At 35.1% G+C, this 14,896-nt stretch overlaps 2 protein-coding genes across 2 annotated transcripts in view; one reads left to right on the top strand and one right to left on the bottom strand.

The window, feature by feature from the left end:
- LOC134854239 (cilia- and flagella-associated protein HOATZ-like) overlaps positions 1-14,896 on the top strand; it is a 269,680-nt gene that overhangs the window by 161,531 nt on the left and 93,253 nt on the right. The gene's annotated exons all lie outside the window — the stretch shown is intronic.
- On the bottom strand, positions 6,606-10,463 carry LOC134853614 (N-lysine methyltransferase SMYD2-like). The gene is made up of 2 exons (XM_063869619.1): positions 9,929-10,463; positions 6,606-7,486 (listed from the first exon to the last, which is right to left on the bottom strand). Exons 1-2 carry the CDS (start codon positions 10,459-10,461, stop codon positions 6,721-6,723), a joined length of 1,299 nt encoding a protein of 432 aa, XP_063725689.1. The 5' UTR covers positions 10,462-10,463; the 3' UTR covers positions 6,606-6,720.

Below are 14,896 nucleotides of genomic sequence, written 5' to 3'. Positions count from 1 at the left end.
CGAGTTGAGAGGCTCCTTCATGTTTTGATTTTCTCGACCACAAAATCGCAGGTATGCTTCGACCGTCTCGAAAACACAGTAGCGGATTTTGGGGCGGGTTTTGACGCCTCCTCCCTCAGGGATTCTACACCCTGCCGACCCGAAGGGTCTCCACTTTGTACTATTTTGAGATATCCATTTTTGGCTGACGGACCCCAAAATTTTTGAAAAGGCGCCTTTAGCGCCAAATACTAATTTTGAGAGGTGAGCGCGCGCCAAAAAAACGCAACTTTTTGGTGAAAATTTTCCAAAAAAAACCAAAAAAGTTTTCTGACCTCTTTTTTCAAATCAATTTCTGAAAATAACTCCCCCTCCCCCTCGAGAAAATCGTAGTTCCACCCCAGGATAGAACATCATTTTTGGCCTGTTTTTCCATATCAATTAGGAGGGCGAGTAAAAAAAATTCAATTCTATGCCTGTTAAAATTTTTCTTAGATTCAGAAGAAATAGCTTCTGCCTTTTTTTCTTAAAAAAAGAACCTGAGCGTCTCATGGCCATGTTTTCGCAAAGGACGCCAAATATTTTTCGTTTCTATGAAATTTTGATGTCTTCAGCCTAAATAATTCTACAGTTATGCTGATCTAAATCAATTTTCCAAAAAGTGCCTAAAAACGCCTTTTTTAAAGACTTGTCTCTGGAATCGAGGAACATACAGACACAAAATTGTGCGCCTATCCAGTGCACAATTTGGCCGTTCAATGTTATTCTTACAAATTCAAAAGTATATATGAAAAATTTATATTAAAGAAATCCTACATAAAAGTAAGAAAGCCTTACCATTACGAAATTTGAAAATGGCATTAAAATGTAAGAAAAAAAATCCAAAAAGTCCTTGCTGCGGAAACTATGCCGACAAGCATTGGCAGAGAGCCAGCCAATAGACCGAAAAGCAGAAAGATTCCAGTTATCTAAGAAAAAGAGGACCAACCCTGATTCGACACCTGCCCTTCGTCGAACTACGCAGAGGTGCTACTTATGCGCTAAATGGGAAGAATCAGTCATTGTATTTAAATTTATTATTACAGTAAGTTCATGAGCCCAAATGCGGTGAGTTTTTAACGCAAATAACTAAAATCAAAAATGTTCAGCTAATCCCAAGGGTAAATAAATTATAAATAGAAAAATCAAGCGACCTTAGTAAACGTAGCCAACAGACAGTTGGAAAAGAGTAATAAACGAAGGATACAAAAAAACTGACCTGTTTTTTTTTTAAAAAAAAGTTCAACTTTGCAATTTTGAAGAAAAAAAATGTAAAGACGTAAAGGTTTTTGAATTCAAAGAGCAATTTATCATACATAATCTTTTGATACACTTAACCCAATTTGAGAAAACCGAATCAATAGGTAAATTTTTATTTCGCTGAGAAATCTGATGATTCATTTCCACTTTCGAAATTAGAATTCGTTCACGTTTTTCGCCTTTACATTCTGGATCAATTGAGCAACCCAGTGGGGGGGAGCTCAATAGGTACTTGAGGCATGTTTATAACCACTTGAAAATAATTTGAATGATATGAAATCACAAACCAGATTATCTAACGAATGCGGAACGCCAAAACTTAAAAGGAAAAGCTCTTGCGTACCATATTAAGGTGCTGCGGAGAGCAGTTTTTGCTATTCAGATTCAAGGAAAAGGCGAGAGCAAAAACCCTGGTATTTTGCTTTGGTTGATGGGGCAATGGTCGGGTCGCCCAAACAAAAATTTACAAAAATTTTTAAATATATTTCGATTTTTTTGTTTTTCAAAATTTATCTCGATGCTCATATTAAATATACTTCATTCGGTCAACTGATTGCGCGCTACGAACACATCAACCATCTACTTGCGTTTGCTGACGTTTTTTTGTAGCGTATTACTGTTTTTGCTTGGGGGAGATAGCTCAGTTGGTCATTAGGGGGCGGGGGGATTACTTAACTGATCCTACATTCTTGCTGTTCGATAGTGGAGTTTGCCTTCCTTTTAACCAAAGAAATTAAGTGAAATGAAAAAGAAATCGAAAGTCAAACCGCGAAAAATCAAAATTGAGCGCGAACAACTTTTTAGACTTTTTCCTGAAAAAAAGCACCAAGACATATTATATTGAAGTACTCACTATGTCAATAGCTCTTTTTCCTTCTCCTCGCACTTGCAAAGTTTTACTAATGAAATTTTGTTCACATTATTTGAATGTTACGAAAGTTCGCATGCGAACTATTTAGGCCATGACAAACATTTTTGGTCTTCATAGTTAACCTTGTAAAACCACTCGTTACATCCCTCGTTTTGAAGTATTAATTTATAAAAAAAATGTAGAAAATATATTATAAAGTTTTCATGATATGTGAAAACAGAAACTACAGCATCGCTGGAGTTGATCGTTTAGTTGCTAATCTGAAGTTTGAGTTTAAACAGTTTTGAGGGCTGTTCTCATGACCAAAAGCCTCAAAATTTTCCACTAATCAAAGTCCTTCAATTGTTTCAACACTGATGAGTTTGCAGACGAGTTCAGATATTATTTAGTTTTTATCATTAGTTCTTATATTAATTAGTTCAATTGTGCTTTTTCTGCACAATTGGCGTCAGATTCTTTCTGCACTTCATCCTTCACCTCTTTTTCTCTGCAATGTCTTGTCATCATGCTGAAGACACTTTTACCTAAACTTTCAGCAAGGTGCCTTTCTGGTTTGAACTTGTAAAAATGCAGCAAAATTTCTTACAATTGGCTAAAAGACAGCTGAAACTAGTATATAATTCATGCTAATTTTTAGGCTAGATTTTCTTACTGTTCGGTCCACTTATCGCGCCTGAACAAATTGCTCAATTTGACATCAAAAACTGCTTTTTACCCACTTTTCACCAAAACGGTCAAAAAATCAATTAACTGAATAAGTTTGAATTTAGGCCAAAAAAATGCTCAACGTCACTGATCTGCATTGACTATCAAAAATGTTTGAAAAATGGCTCTCTATGCCTCAGAATCGGATATTTTAATATCAGAAGTTTATAGGACACAAAAGATTAAATATTAGGTAGAGGTAGGTAAGGCGACAGATTTAAAGCCGACAGCCAATAAGCTGAAAATCAACCGAACATTTTGGTCCAAGTCTATTTGGAAAATTATTCTTGTACTTTCCACATAGTATCCACGAGTGCCATTTATTTACTGAATGCGAGATGGTATACACAATTCATAAACAAAGAGCTTTATAGTCAGCCATAAAAACAAGTTTTGAGAAGTTATACACGGACAAAAAATGCGAAATTAGCATCGAGAGAAAACTTACCAAGCGGTAACAAAACAGAAACTCTTCGACCCAACAAAATCAAAAAAGATTCAAAATTACAAACATAGCTAAAACTAAAACCTACTACAATCAACAATTGGAAAACATAACCAATCAACTTTCGAATTTCAAAGAAAAAAATAGATGCCTTTTAAGCTCTTTGAATCTCTAGAGCGATTTATGATTGCCGCTTTTTTGATAACATTAACCAAACTTGGGAAAACTGGATCAACAGGTAAAGTTTTGGAGAGTGCTATTTACGTCACTTTCAGCAGATGAATTTCAATTGAACTCAAAAAGTGCATATATACCTAAGTGCATTCATAAATGCATCAATATGTATGAATTCACATCTGTAGTTATTAGAGACTTTTATGCACATTTTAAGACTTTTCCTGGAAAAAAATGAGCAAGACCTATATTAGAGTCTTCACTACATTCAACACTCTTAAAAATTCAGACTCAAATTTAATTCGCTCATCAAAAGGCGCAAAATGAGGCCACAAATATTTAAACTGGGCCAAAACATATTACAACCAAAAAAGTAACAACTGACAAATCGAAAAAAAATGAAATTTAATAAATCGAATCAACTAAAACTACAACCTATATAACAAAAAAATTCGATTGTAACGGATATTTAAAATGCTGCGAATAGAAAATGAGACGTTAAAAACAAAATGGAAAAAAAGTACTTTGGAGAAAAAAATATAGAACAACAGGGCTATTAGTTTTACAAACTAAAAGAGTAAGCCATTAACACTAGCATCTACGATGGAAATTGCTGACAGAACAAAAATTCCCCCATGTAGCAACTAAGACGACAAAACGAAAGCCGACAAACGAAAGTACGAAAATTCATTTTTTTCATGAAAAGTTTTCAATTACATGCATACTGAAAAAAAAGTCCGACCGGGACTCGAACCCCAGACTTTAGGGTATAAGGGCAACCAGGTTAACCCTAGGCCAAAATTGGCACAAAGTCTCGAAGTTGCTACGGTTCACTAAAAAGCACTTCACAATTTCTTACAGATTTGCAAGTGTAAAATTTTCAGTTGCAGCGTTTCCAACTGCGAGGATCAGGAGTGGAATGAGCCCAGTAGAGGAGTCATTGAACAAAGTTTACGGGAAACAGTCTTGTACATGATTTCAATACGCTTACTGCTGCCAAGGTTTAAAAAAAAACCTGAAAAAACAATTAATTGGTCGTCCATAAAAAAAGAGTGTGCAAAATGGGATTCCAAAACCTGAGGTGCCAGTTTTTTCTAATGGATATGCACGCGATAAAAACGACTATTTGGTCAAAACTAATCAACGGAGCACAAAATGTCATTTTTCTCAAAAAGAAACTGCCAGAAGCTCAGAAATGTTATGCAAAATTGGTCATCTTTTGTGTCACTACTAAATTCGAAAAACCAAATGGTTATTGTCTAAATATAATATTGAAAATACCGATTAAACTACCATAGCAAAACTATCAATTTCCTGTTCAAAAAGTTTCTGACCAAATTTCACTTATTGAAACATTTCAGTAACTAAAAACGTTTTTTTTTTGGTATGAGGGCGCGCGGAAGTAGGCGACAATGTAACTATCATGAATTTAGTTTTTAAAAGCTTAATTAATGTGCAAACATTTTTTCTTTCAAAATATTTTTTTCCTTACGCAGACAACTTCCGGCCGTGAAGACTACATCATATCTTCGCGTTGAATTGGTAGTTCTTCTCACTAACCAAAATGATTCCATATTTTACCCTCGATAATTTTTGTTGCAGCTTCAATCACTGGCAATTAATTTTAAAAAAAAACATTATGGCAGCTTGAATCAAGGCTGAAATGGCTACTTTTTGATAGTAAACTTTTGTTTTCCATAAACTAAGGATCTTTTAATTCGCATGAGACGTTATGGCGAGACAATTTCAGTACATGGGATATTTTGGAGTGGTATATTTTATCATGAGATATGTCGGTCTGGTATCTTTTTACTGAAGTCGTCATTCAGCCCCAAATAATTTACGTTTTTTTTCACACTAACTATCCTAAGTGAGTTTTCGAACGATGGTGATGGTTCCATAACAATCAATGTTCCAAATCCCTGTTTGATTTTGTCGAAAGAGCTGGCTCATAAATGCAGTTCCGTCTACTGCATCCAGAAAATGCCCTTCTGGTTTGGTTCCAATTGAGTCCAATTGCTTTTTTTTTTCAGTCAGTTCATAATTAATTTTGAGCATCTTTTCATAACTAACATGGTCATTAAGAGATGCTCTTCGTAACTAACAAAGCGACTAGGCTAGTTGTGCGATTGAGCAAAATTTTTGTTCTTTAAAGTATAGCTAAGTTAATATCATTTATCCACGGCGGAATAAAACAACATACAAGCTATTCAGCTCATAGCGAGCAACCTCTCTGCACTTTATTAATACATGCAATTTTTCGTTCATATTCTTTTTTTTCCAGCTCGAACTATCTGAAATTCAATTTTGTGGAATTTGTTTAAGGAAGTCTTTTCTCTAAAAACAACTTTAAGTGTTTTACAAACCTTATGCTAGGTCCATTTTAGAAAACGGTCTAGTTGTGTATGGAAAAACGTATATATTTAACTTTAAAAACGGTTTTTTCAGGGGCAAAAATGAAAAAATAGCGGTCTCATGAAAACACCACTTTCTTACTGTTCATACACTTTATACGTCCGAGTTAGCAAAAAAACTGTTTGCGCAGCTGAAAAAAATTGACAAAACAATTTGCTCTAACGTATTAGAACCTTCACACTGACGTTTTACCCGAGCATCTTCTAAAGGTTTATTGTTATCCGAAAAAAAAAACAGAACAAATACAGCTGCCAGATCAATAACAAATACGCTCAGTCTTTTCTTTAATTTTTTGCTCTGGTAAATGATCTGGTAATTTTTTTCATAAAAATAGTGGACAATAAAAATTTTCTAAAATGGTTTCAAAGCTTTAAGTTTGTTTATACCTCACAACAAGGATATTCATAATTTCCTGTTTTAGACATTTCTCACCCTACTTTACATGATCCACTTTAATTTAACTTTCATCAGGTTTACCACTCAATGAGCTGAAATGCTCTTCGATAATCCCTCTAGGCATTCTGTAAATTTTGTCTTCAAGAATAAACATTTTTAGCCAATTTATTTAACCAAAGAAAATTCTACCAACTTCCTATTAATTGGAACCTAAACGCCGCATTGTTATTTTTCAGATTTACCAAAGAAAACCAATAATAAAGTAAAACTAAATTATTACGATTTGAATAAATTTATTGAACAACATAACAAAAACCAAACAGTCAATTTCAATCAGTTAATATATTATACAAAATAAGAAAAGTTTCAAATAGATCCACAATGTTTATATCGAATCATATATCGCATTTAATACGCTTCTGATCATATTTCAGTCTCATTTCTTTTTCTGCAAATATTTCTTTGAGTTCTCTTTCAGAAACAATAAATCTCTTTTATCAACATGATACTCTTCCAAAACTGATGAATAAAAGTCAGAGTCCGTACCGTGTGTTATAGCTATGAGCTTCAAAGCCTTCTCAAAATACTCGACGGATTTGTCCAGTTGCTCTAGACAAGAAAAAACCTTAGCAACTCGAAAGCACTGCAAACTTTTGATAGGATGATGACCCGGAAAGAAACATTCCAAATTTTTCAACAGTCGCAATTCTATGGGCAAAACTTCTTTGAACGATTTTTCGTATAAATACTCTTCACATTTCAGAAGCAAATTGTGCATCTTTAAATTCGTATCAGGGTAAACATTTTCTAAACATGCCAGTTTCGACAAAAGTTTTTTAATATCTTTACACGAAGTCGCATCTGGAAAATCTAACGTTTCAACATTCGAACCGCAATCAGGACATTTAATTAAGTTCGAGTCAATAATTGCAGCACAATTTTTACTATTTTGACACTTGACTTCTCTGAATTTTTGTTCGCGCACTTCACTTGTACATTCGGTGCATTGACACGTGAAAAAGTACTGTTTTTTCAACGAATCTTGTCGTTCATGCTTGAAGAATAGTTGATCAGTGTATGACACAAAAACTTCTTCTCCGATTTCGATTGGCTTCAGAGTTCTGATCTGCAACAGTTTTCCTCTGAAGGCAAAGAAAGCATTGGGTTCACAAGAATGGTTGATTGAAGCCGCTTCTGGATATCTAATACAAAAGAACTGGATTAAGCTGAGTCATTGGTTTGTTTGGTCTGCAAAAAAAAACTGAAAAAAAAATATATATATATATTTTTGTCGTACTGATGACTCCATGAACCTTTGGTTTGAAATAAATTGCATTAAGCCTTCAGAATTAGATCCCTTCAAGAAACACATTGAATTCGATTGGTTGGAAAAAGTAAAAATAACCCGCTGAAATTTGGAAAACTCAATAAACAAGTCACCGAAAAAAATGGACTTTTTGAACATTTTCTAACTTTCGAAAAAAATACATCGAACGAAAGCTCTTTGAATTTGAGTAATACAGATGCGGAGTGGAGCTTTGCAACACTTGCAAAACAACACAAACATAAGATTGTAAGCTAGCTGACAGAAAATGAGACGATAAACACTATGTCGAAGAAATTAGTTAGAAGAAATTCGGAACAAAACTACATGTACAAACTTTTCGCGCTTGTCTCAAATGATGGTATATTGAAAGAAACCATGACAAAAAACACAAGCACCGCCGTTAAAAAGTATTTGAAACCATTTACCGAGCGGCAACTAAGCCAAAAAAATTGGGTAGACGCCACTTGAGCCAAAAATAAAATGCTTTCTGAGCTATGAAATGTTGAAATTCGAAGGTTTTATGCCAACTTTTTCCTGAAACACACAAACGCATTATAACCTTTCTTCCCCTTCAAGCGACACAAAAAATGAAGTAGATAAGTCAAAACTGCATGAATCGAACCAATTTAAGCAAAAATAAAGGTGATTAACAAAACAGTTTGTTACCTTAAAATTACGGAGCGACTATCATTTATAAATAAAATTGCTTAAATCAGAAGAAAAAAACACATGCTTTCGCTTTGGAAAACAAGCGCGCAAAAAATGAGAAGACAAACGATAGCCCGAAAACTCTAGTAATCCTTAAAAAAATCACTTTCCACGCAATTTTAAAAAGCAAGGTCGGACCAAGTGAGAAGAGACCTGAAAAATGTTTGGGTTCCATAATGAGGCAAGTTTAATTTTTCTAGATTCGTAAGAAAAACTGTTGAAGAATATTTTCCTGATTACGAGTACACTTGCTGTGGTAAGTTAAAAAAACTGTTAAAAAGATGGACGCGGATCTTCGAGCTTCTTCTGGTTCAAGAATATATTCAAGATATAAAACAACAATGCTGCAATTCGCAAATTTTTCTGAAGAAATGTAAAATTTAAAGTCTTCATTAGCAACATTTAAACAAAAGTCTTCATTTTCGAAAAGCAACATTTAAACTCTAGCGAGAACACGACAAAAATCAGCTCTATAAATTGCAATAAGAGAAAGTAGAAATACACCTCGAATTAGCGTTAAAAAAATCGGCTAGGTTTCGGATTCGAAGTGCAACCTACGGCGACCTAGAGAATATAAATCTCCCGCATTAACCCTTCAGCCACGGACGCTTAATGAATCACAAACACTAACCTCAAATAAAGCAGAGAACAGATGCTACAAAAATTCCAATGCTACCGATCATGATTACAAAGACAGTGCCACCAAATAATGAACTTTTTTGCGAGTTAGGTCAAAAAGCTTGCTGGTGTAAAAAACGGATAAGCTAAACACAGAAGTCAAACGGAGCTTCCTTAAACTATACAACAGCGATTAACTATACAACTTCCTTAAACTATACAACACTTGCGATGGAAAAAAGAATAACTAGCACTACAAGCAGATGAACCGACAAATGAAGAAAAATTATTTCATTAAATATGTATAAAAGAACAAAAAAATTGAAACCTTGGAACCTAATTAACTACAATTTTAGAACACTTATAAAACCTGATTATGCTAGAAAAACACCAAAAATCAAAGCTCGGATTCAAAATCGGTGATCATTTTCAGTTACAAAACAGTGCAGATATAACAATCTTATAAAAATCGACTAGGTGTCCATAGCATTTTTACAAAAACGTGAAGCGATTTCTTAAGACAGCATCCTTTGTATTAGACATTTTTTCATAAGATCAAATAACCATTGATGCAATCTCAAAAACATGAAAAATGTTTAGACAATAGGATAAGTTTCTTAAAACAATGAATGGCAGAATACTATGCAAAAAAATTACAGGTAAAACCTTGGCAAATGAGTCGAAACATTTCTGAAATTTCAAGCAAGACATTGCCAAAGAGTTCACACATTATCAAAACAAAAGAAAGTTCTCGGCAATTACACCAGCAAAACTCAGGTAGGAAAATTTAGAAACACTTAAAGACTACAAATTTCCGTAAAAAATGATTTTCGTATAAAAATTATTCCAGAACACTATTTATGCTGTGCAAAAATTTATATTCATTTTCGTTAAAATGAATAAAACCGAGAACAAATCGAGGTCTATTGTGACACTGCTGTTCGAAATCTGTATTAAATTAATGTGGTGGACAATGAACAATTTAACTTACAAGGCATGCCCGATTGGATCATTTGTCTCAGTTACCACTGTAATAGCATTCACGCCTACTTGATTTATCATTTCCAATAAACACTTTGAAGTTTTAAAAACCAACTTCAGACTGTTTTCACCGTGCACAAGGGTCAGAATCTCAACAACGCTCATATAATCCAGTTTATCGTTCTCTGTCATATCGGAGAGGTGACAACAGAGATTAACAAATTCAGATTTCACAAATTTTGTTGTAATTAGAGTCGTAATACATCTACTAATGAGACGAATCTTCGGAAACGAAGCAGTTTTCGGCAAATACTGGCACTCATTTTTGTGTAGAGTCCAGTCGTCTTTTTGGCATTGTGTACCACAATAATGGGCAACGCGACAGCCAGAACATCTCTTAGAGACTTTCAAGCGGTTCAAACACCCTGAACAGTAAAGAGAAAGGCAATTCGCCAAGAGCACGGCAGCACATGGCTGACAACATTTAAGTTCTTCGCCAAACTTGAAATTTCGTGGAGCCGATAACTGTTTCTGGTTCATCATAATTTTCTTAAATAAAACATTTTTTGACTTTTACCAAAAACTATTACAATTGTAGTTATAATCAAAGCGTCAAATGCATCCTATGTAACATTCGCCCAGAAATTACAGAGCGACGGAAGACAGAAAGTTGCTATTGACAACAGGCTGAGGTCAGTTACATTCATTCTATGCGTTTTTCAGCGTCTCGACCTAACCAATTGATTTTTGGTTTATTTAAGGACTAACCGTCGTGTCAGAGCTTTTAGGTTATCAGCCAAACGAATTTTACATAGTTTTCGTCTATATGAAAATAACCAGATACCTGAGTCTGGGATCCTCAGACAACGTGAAGAAATTTTTGCTAAAAAGTAAATTTCAAACGTTTTCGCAACTATGTGCATCGTCAGGATTTTTACAATAAACTACTCTAAATGACGATAAAGCATCAATTTACAAATGTTATTTACAATAAATCACATACAATTTGGTTCTAAACCATCATGATAAAAAATTAGCCAATCACAGTTGACCTCTAAATTACTATTAAGATTAAAATACTTTAAACCTCTAAAATTAATTAAACATTTTAAAATTAATTTGTCTGGAAGCAGGCATTTCGGGACCCGACATTTTTCAAACCCGAAACCCGATTACCCAATAAGCTAAAACCCGAACCCGACGGTTTCTTCAAAACCGAACCCGAACCCGACATTCATTTCAAACCCGGCCCGAAACCCGAAAAAAATCTCAAAACCCGATTACCCGACCCGATACCCGACATGCCCGATTTTCAGGTAGATTAAATGGTATGAACGTTGACGCAATAAATTTGATGCGTTTTTAGAGTGTAACTTTCTCTTACAGTGAACAATAAAAATAGCTGTAAAAACAATATTTATGCAATAAATGTGTGTTAAAATGGGAATGTATATAGAAAACAAAAAAGTTCAACGGAAATACAAAGCTGTATTATTATGAAATGGAAACGTACAAGTACGTATTAAACGCATTCCTCGGTGAGTTTCAAGAACACGTTGCGTGTAAAATTCTCCGTCTTAAGTCGCGATTGAATATCCTTCTTCAAGTACTTTGCATAACTGAACGCTCTCTCAATGTCAGACGTATTGCTCTTTTTACATGAAAATACACTTTTGCAACGAACGCACTTCCGCGCTTCTGTTTTCTTCTTGTCAATGAAACCGCACAGGAACTTGTCTTTCAACTTTGGATTTTTGGTTTCAAATATCCGCCACTCTTCATTCATCGTACAATGCAATCGCGTTCAGAAATGAAATAGAAATAAAAATTAAAAAAGTAAAAAACCTCAAACAAAAGAAAAATTGGGAAAGTTTTTGTCGAAACCGAAAACAGCAAACAAAAGTCGGGTTTTAGAAATCCGACATAATTGAATACCCGAACCCGAACCCGAACCCGAACCCGAACCCGAAAATTTGTTGAACCCGAAACCCGACCCGAAACCCGAAATTTGTCTCAAAACCCGAAAACCCGACCCGATACCCGAAAACCCGAACCCGAACCCGAAATGCCTGTCTGGAAGTTTCTGAGTCATAATTTCGATTTAGACATGTACGTTTTGAATAAAAAACCAAAAATATTTTGGGACTAAATTTTCAGTGTTAACTCCCTGCTCCTAAACTCATCGCGCGTGTTCAAGCCCGGTTTCTCTTTCCTGATATGTATTGCCTCTAGTGTTAGCAATTTTGTTTGGTTGTTTGACCTATCTATAATTTCCCAACTAAGATCTGCGCTATAAATTTTTTTTCCCTGTGTTAAGGGTGTTAATGCTGTGGAACAGGGAGCTAGCTGCTACAATATGAAACATTTCGGTAACTCAAATAAAAATCGGCCATTTTTTACGTATCGATAAAAAAAACACTATAAAAATTCTCATTACATTGATGAAAATCATTAAAAATTTTTATACTGGCCCTTTGATGGGAAAACAGCTGGAATTTCAAGCTCTTCGCTTTTTGGTTTATCACGAACTTACAAGTAAAATTGAAGAAATTTTCGCTAAAAAGTAAATTTCAAACGTTTTCGCAACTATGTGCATCGTCAGGATTTTTACAATAAACTACTCTAAATGACGATAAAACATCAATTTACAAATAATATTTACAATAAATCACATACAATTTGGTTCTAAACCATCATGATAAAAAATTAGCCAATCACAGTTAAGCTCTAAATTACTATTAAGATTAAAATACTTTTAACCTCTAAAATTAATTAAACATTTTAAAATTAATTTGTCTGGAAGTTTCTGAGTCATAATTTCGATTTAGACATGTACGTTTTGAATAAAAAACCAAAAATATTTTGGGACTAAAATTTCAGTAATTTAGAGGTCAACTGTGATTGGCTAATTTTTTATCATGATGGTTTAGAACCAAATTGTATGTGATTTATTGTAAATATCAGACAACGTGATTACTACCAAAAACAGGACTAAAAACCACAACAATCGATCTTTTTAGTGACAAATATACATTGGATACAGGACAAAAAGTCTACAAAACAGTCACAGGACGAAAAAACTACAAAACAATGACAGGACAAAAAACGTCTCCAAAACAGTTGCTTATCGCTTTTTATTTGTCTTTATGGAAAATTTCCAAATTCAAAAATACAGTTCAATTGTTTAGATTTGTTATAACTAAAAAATTATCTTTTTCGAGTTTTAATATCAACGAACCCAGAAATTACCCGCCATTTTTTATAACTTCTATAAATTCCCATTACATGTAAATCGAAACAAAGTTGATAAAAATCTTGAAAAACTATTAACATTTTGAATCAAATCAAAAGAGTTGACTTGTAGACGTTTTTTGTCCTGTCATTGTTTCTTCTTCTTCTGTGAAAACCTTGACTATCTACCATCACATGTTGCCTTTTATTTGCTTCGCCATTGTTTCGCTATGCCTAAGTTGATGTACTTGTTTAGAACTGCTCCAACATTCTCATTCCCCGACATAGTGCAACAAATAAACTCTGACATCAGACAGGCGGTACAGAAAATCAGCAATGTCCTCATTAAGGATCGTGAATGGAATCAAGCATCTTTAACCTGTAAAATGGGTGGCCTAGGCATCCAATCACCGTGTGATTTGTCCAGCTCCGCCTATTTAGCGTCTGTTTTTGCCACGAATAACGCTGTTGCACGGCTGACTTCAACAGACTCTCCCTCTGTCTTTCTAAACAAAACTTTAGACCTTTGGAAGGCCAAGACCGGTCTTTCCGACGCGTTTGTTAACACCCCACCACACCAGCAAAAGTTGTGGTACAACCCAGTTTTGCAACAGAAGAAAATTATATTATCCGCCAATTACAACTCTGACACGGATGTCGCAAGACTAAAAGGGTGCTCAGCCCCTGGAGCAGGTGACTGGCTTGCAGCCCTTCCGTCAGACAGCCTGGGTCTTCTGCTTACTGATGAGGCTTTCCGCATTGCCGTCGGACTCCACTTAGGTGCCCCAGTTCTCACAACATGCACTTGTGCATGTGGCACCAGCTGCGATAAATTCGGCAATCACCCTCTGGTTTGACCTAAAATTAAGAGCAGGTTTGTCAGACATCAACTTGGTAATAACATAATTAGAGATGCCTTCACGTCAGCTGGTGTACCATCAAAACTGGAACCAGTTGGGATGCTGCGAGACGACGGTAAGAGGCCCGATGGAGCAACGCTAGTACCGTGGATAAACGGAGCTGTTTTGGCCTGGGACTTTACCTGCGTGAGCCGGTTAGCGGCATCTAACGTCGCCACCGGGCTCCAAGACGGTCCATCGGTTGCCAACCAAGCAGAGGTGCGTAAGCGGAACCACTACTCAAACCTGCCGAGATCGTGTTTATTTGAACCAGTTGCAGTGGAGAACCTCGTAGGTATCGGGGAAGACTCGTACAAAACTCTAGCAGCAATCGCTAAGAGAATTGCCCTGGCGACGGGAGAAAAGAGATCGTTCGCCTTCCTAAAACAGCGTATCGGCATCGCCGTCCAACGGGGAAATGCTGCATGCGTTGCCGAGGCGCTCGAAATATCAAACTTCAACTCTTAATTTTTATTTTGTTTATACAAACGCTTTTTATAACATTGGTAATTTACCTTTTTACTATTCTTCTTCTTCTTCTTGTAAAACAAAATCTGAGACATAAAACATCCTGAACTACCTAATTACAAATGACTTAAAATATTCTTAATACTCGAACTACTACCTAAAGTTTCACACAATTTAAATTTCTAGCGAACAGTCGGTTTTTTAGATAGATAGATAGACAAAAACTTTAATAATCTTTTATGGGCTAAATCAAAAAACAAAATGTAACACTTGTATATTATATTATCTCGTGTCGAGTTGCGTGTTCTTATTGAAGAAACGTAACCCGTATCGATTTTAATTGAAAAGGATTTAAACACTTGTCATCTTCTTTTATCATT

The sequence above is a fragment of the Symsagittifera roscoffensis genome, chromosome 1 (assembly GCF_963678635.1).
Source record: "Symsagittifera roscoffensis chromosome 1, txSymRosc1.1, whole genome shotgun sequence".
NCBI classification, from domain to species: Eukaryota; Metazoa; Xenacoelomorpha; order Acoela; family Convolutidae; genus Symsagittifera; species Symsagittifera roscoffensis.
Note: the sequence above shows the minus strand (reverse complement) of the source record. Positions and strands in the feature narration are given on the sequence as shown.

Excerpts from the sequence above, each read along its gene's own strand:
- LOC134853614 (XM_063869619.1), bottom strand. The coding sequence starts at position 10,461 with ATGATGAACCAGAAACAGTTATCGGCTCCACGAAATTTCAAGTTTGGC. Across the intron at positions 7,487-9,928 it reads GATCCAATCGGGCATGCCTT|ATATCCAGAAGCGGCTTCAA; the intron begins GTAAGTTAAATT and ends CTTTTGTATTAG.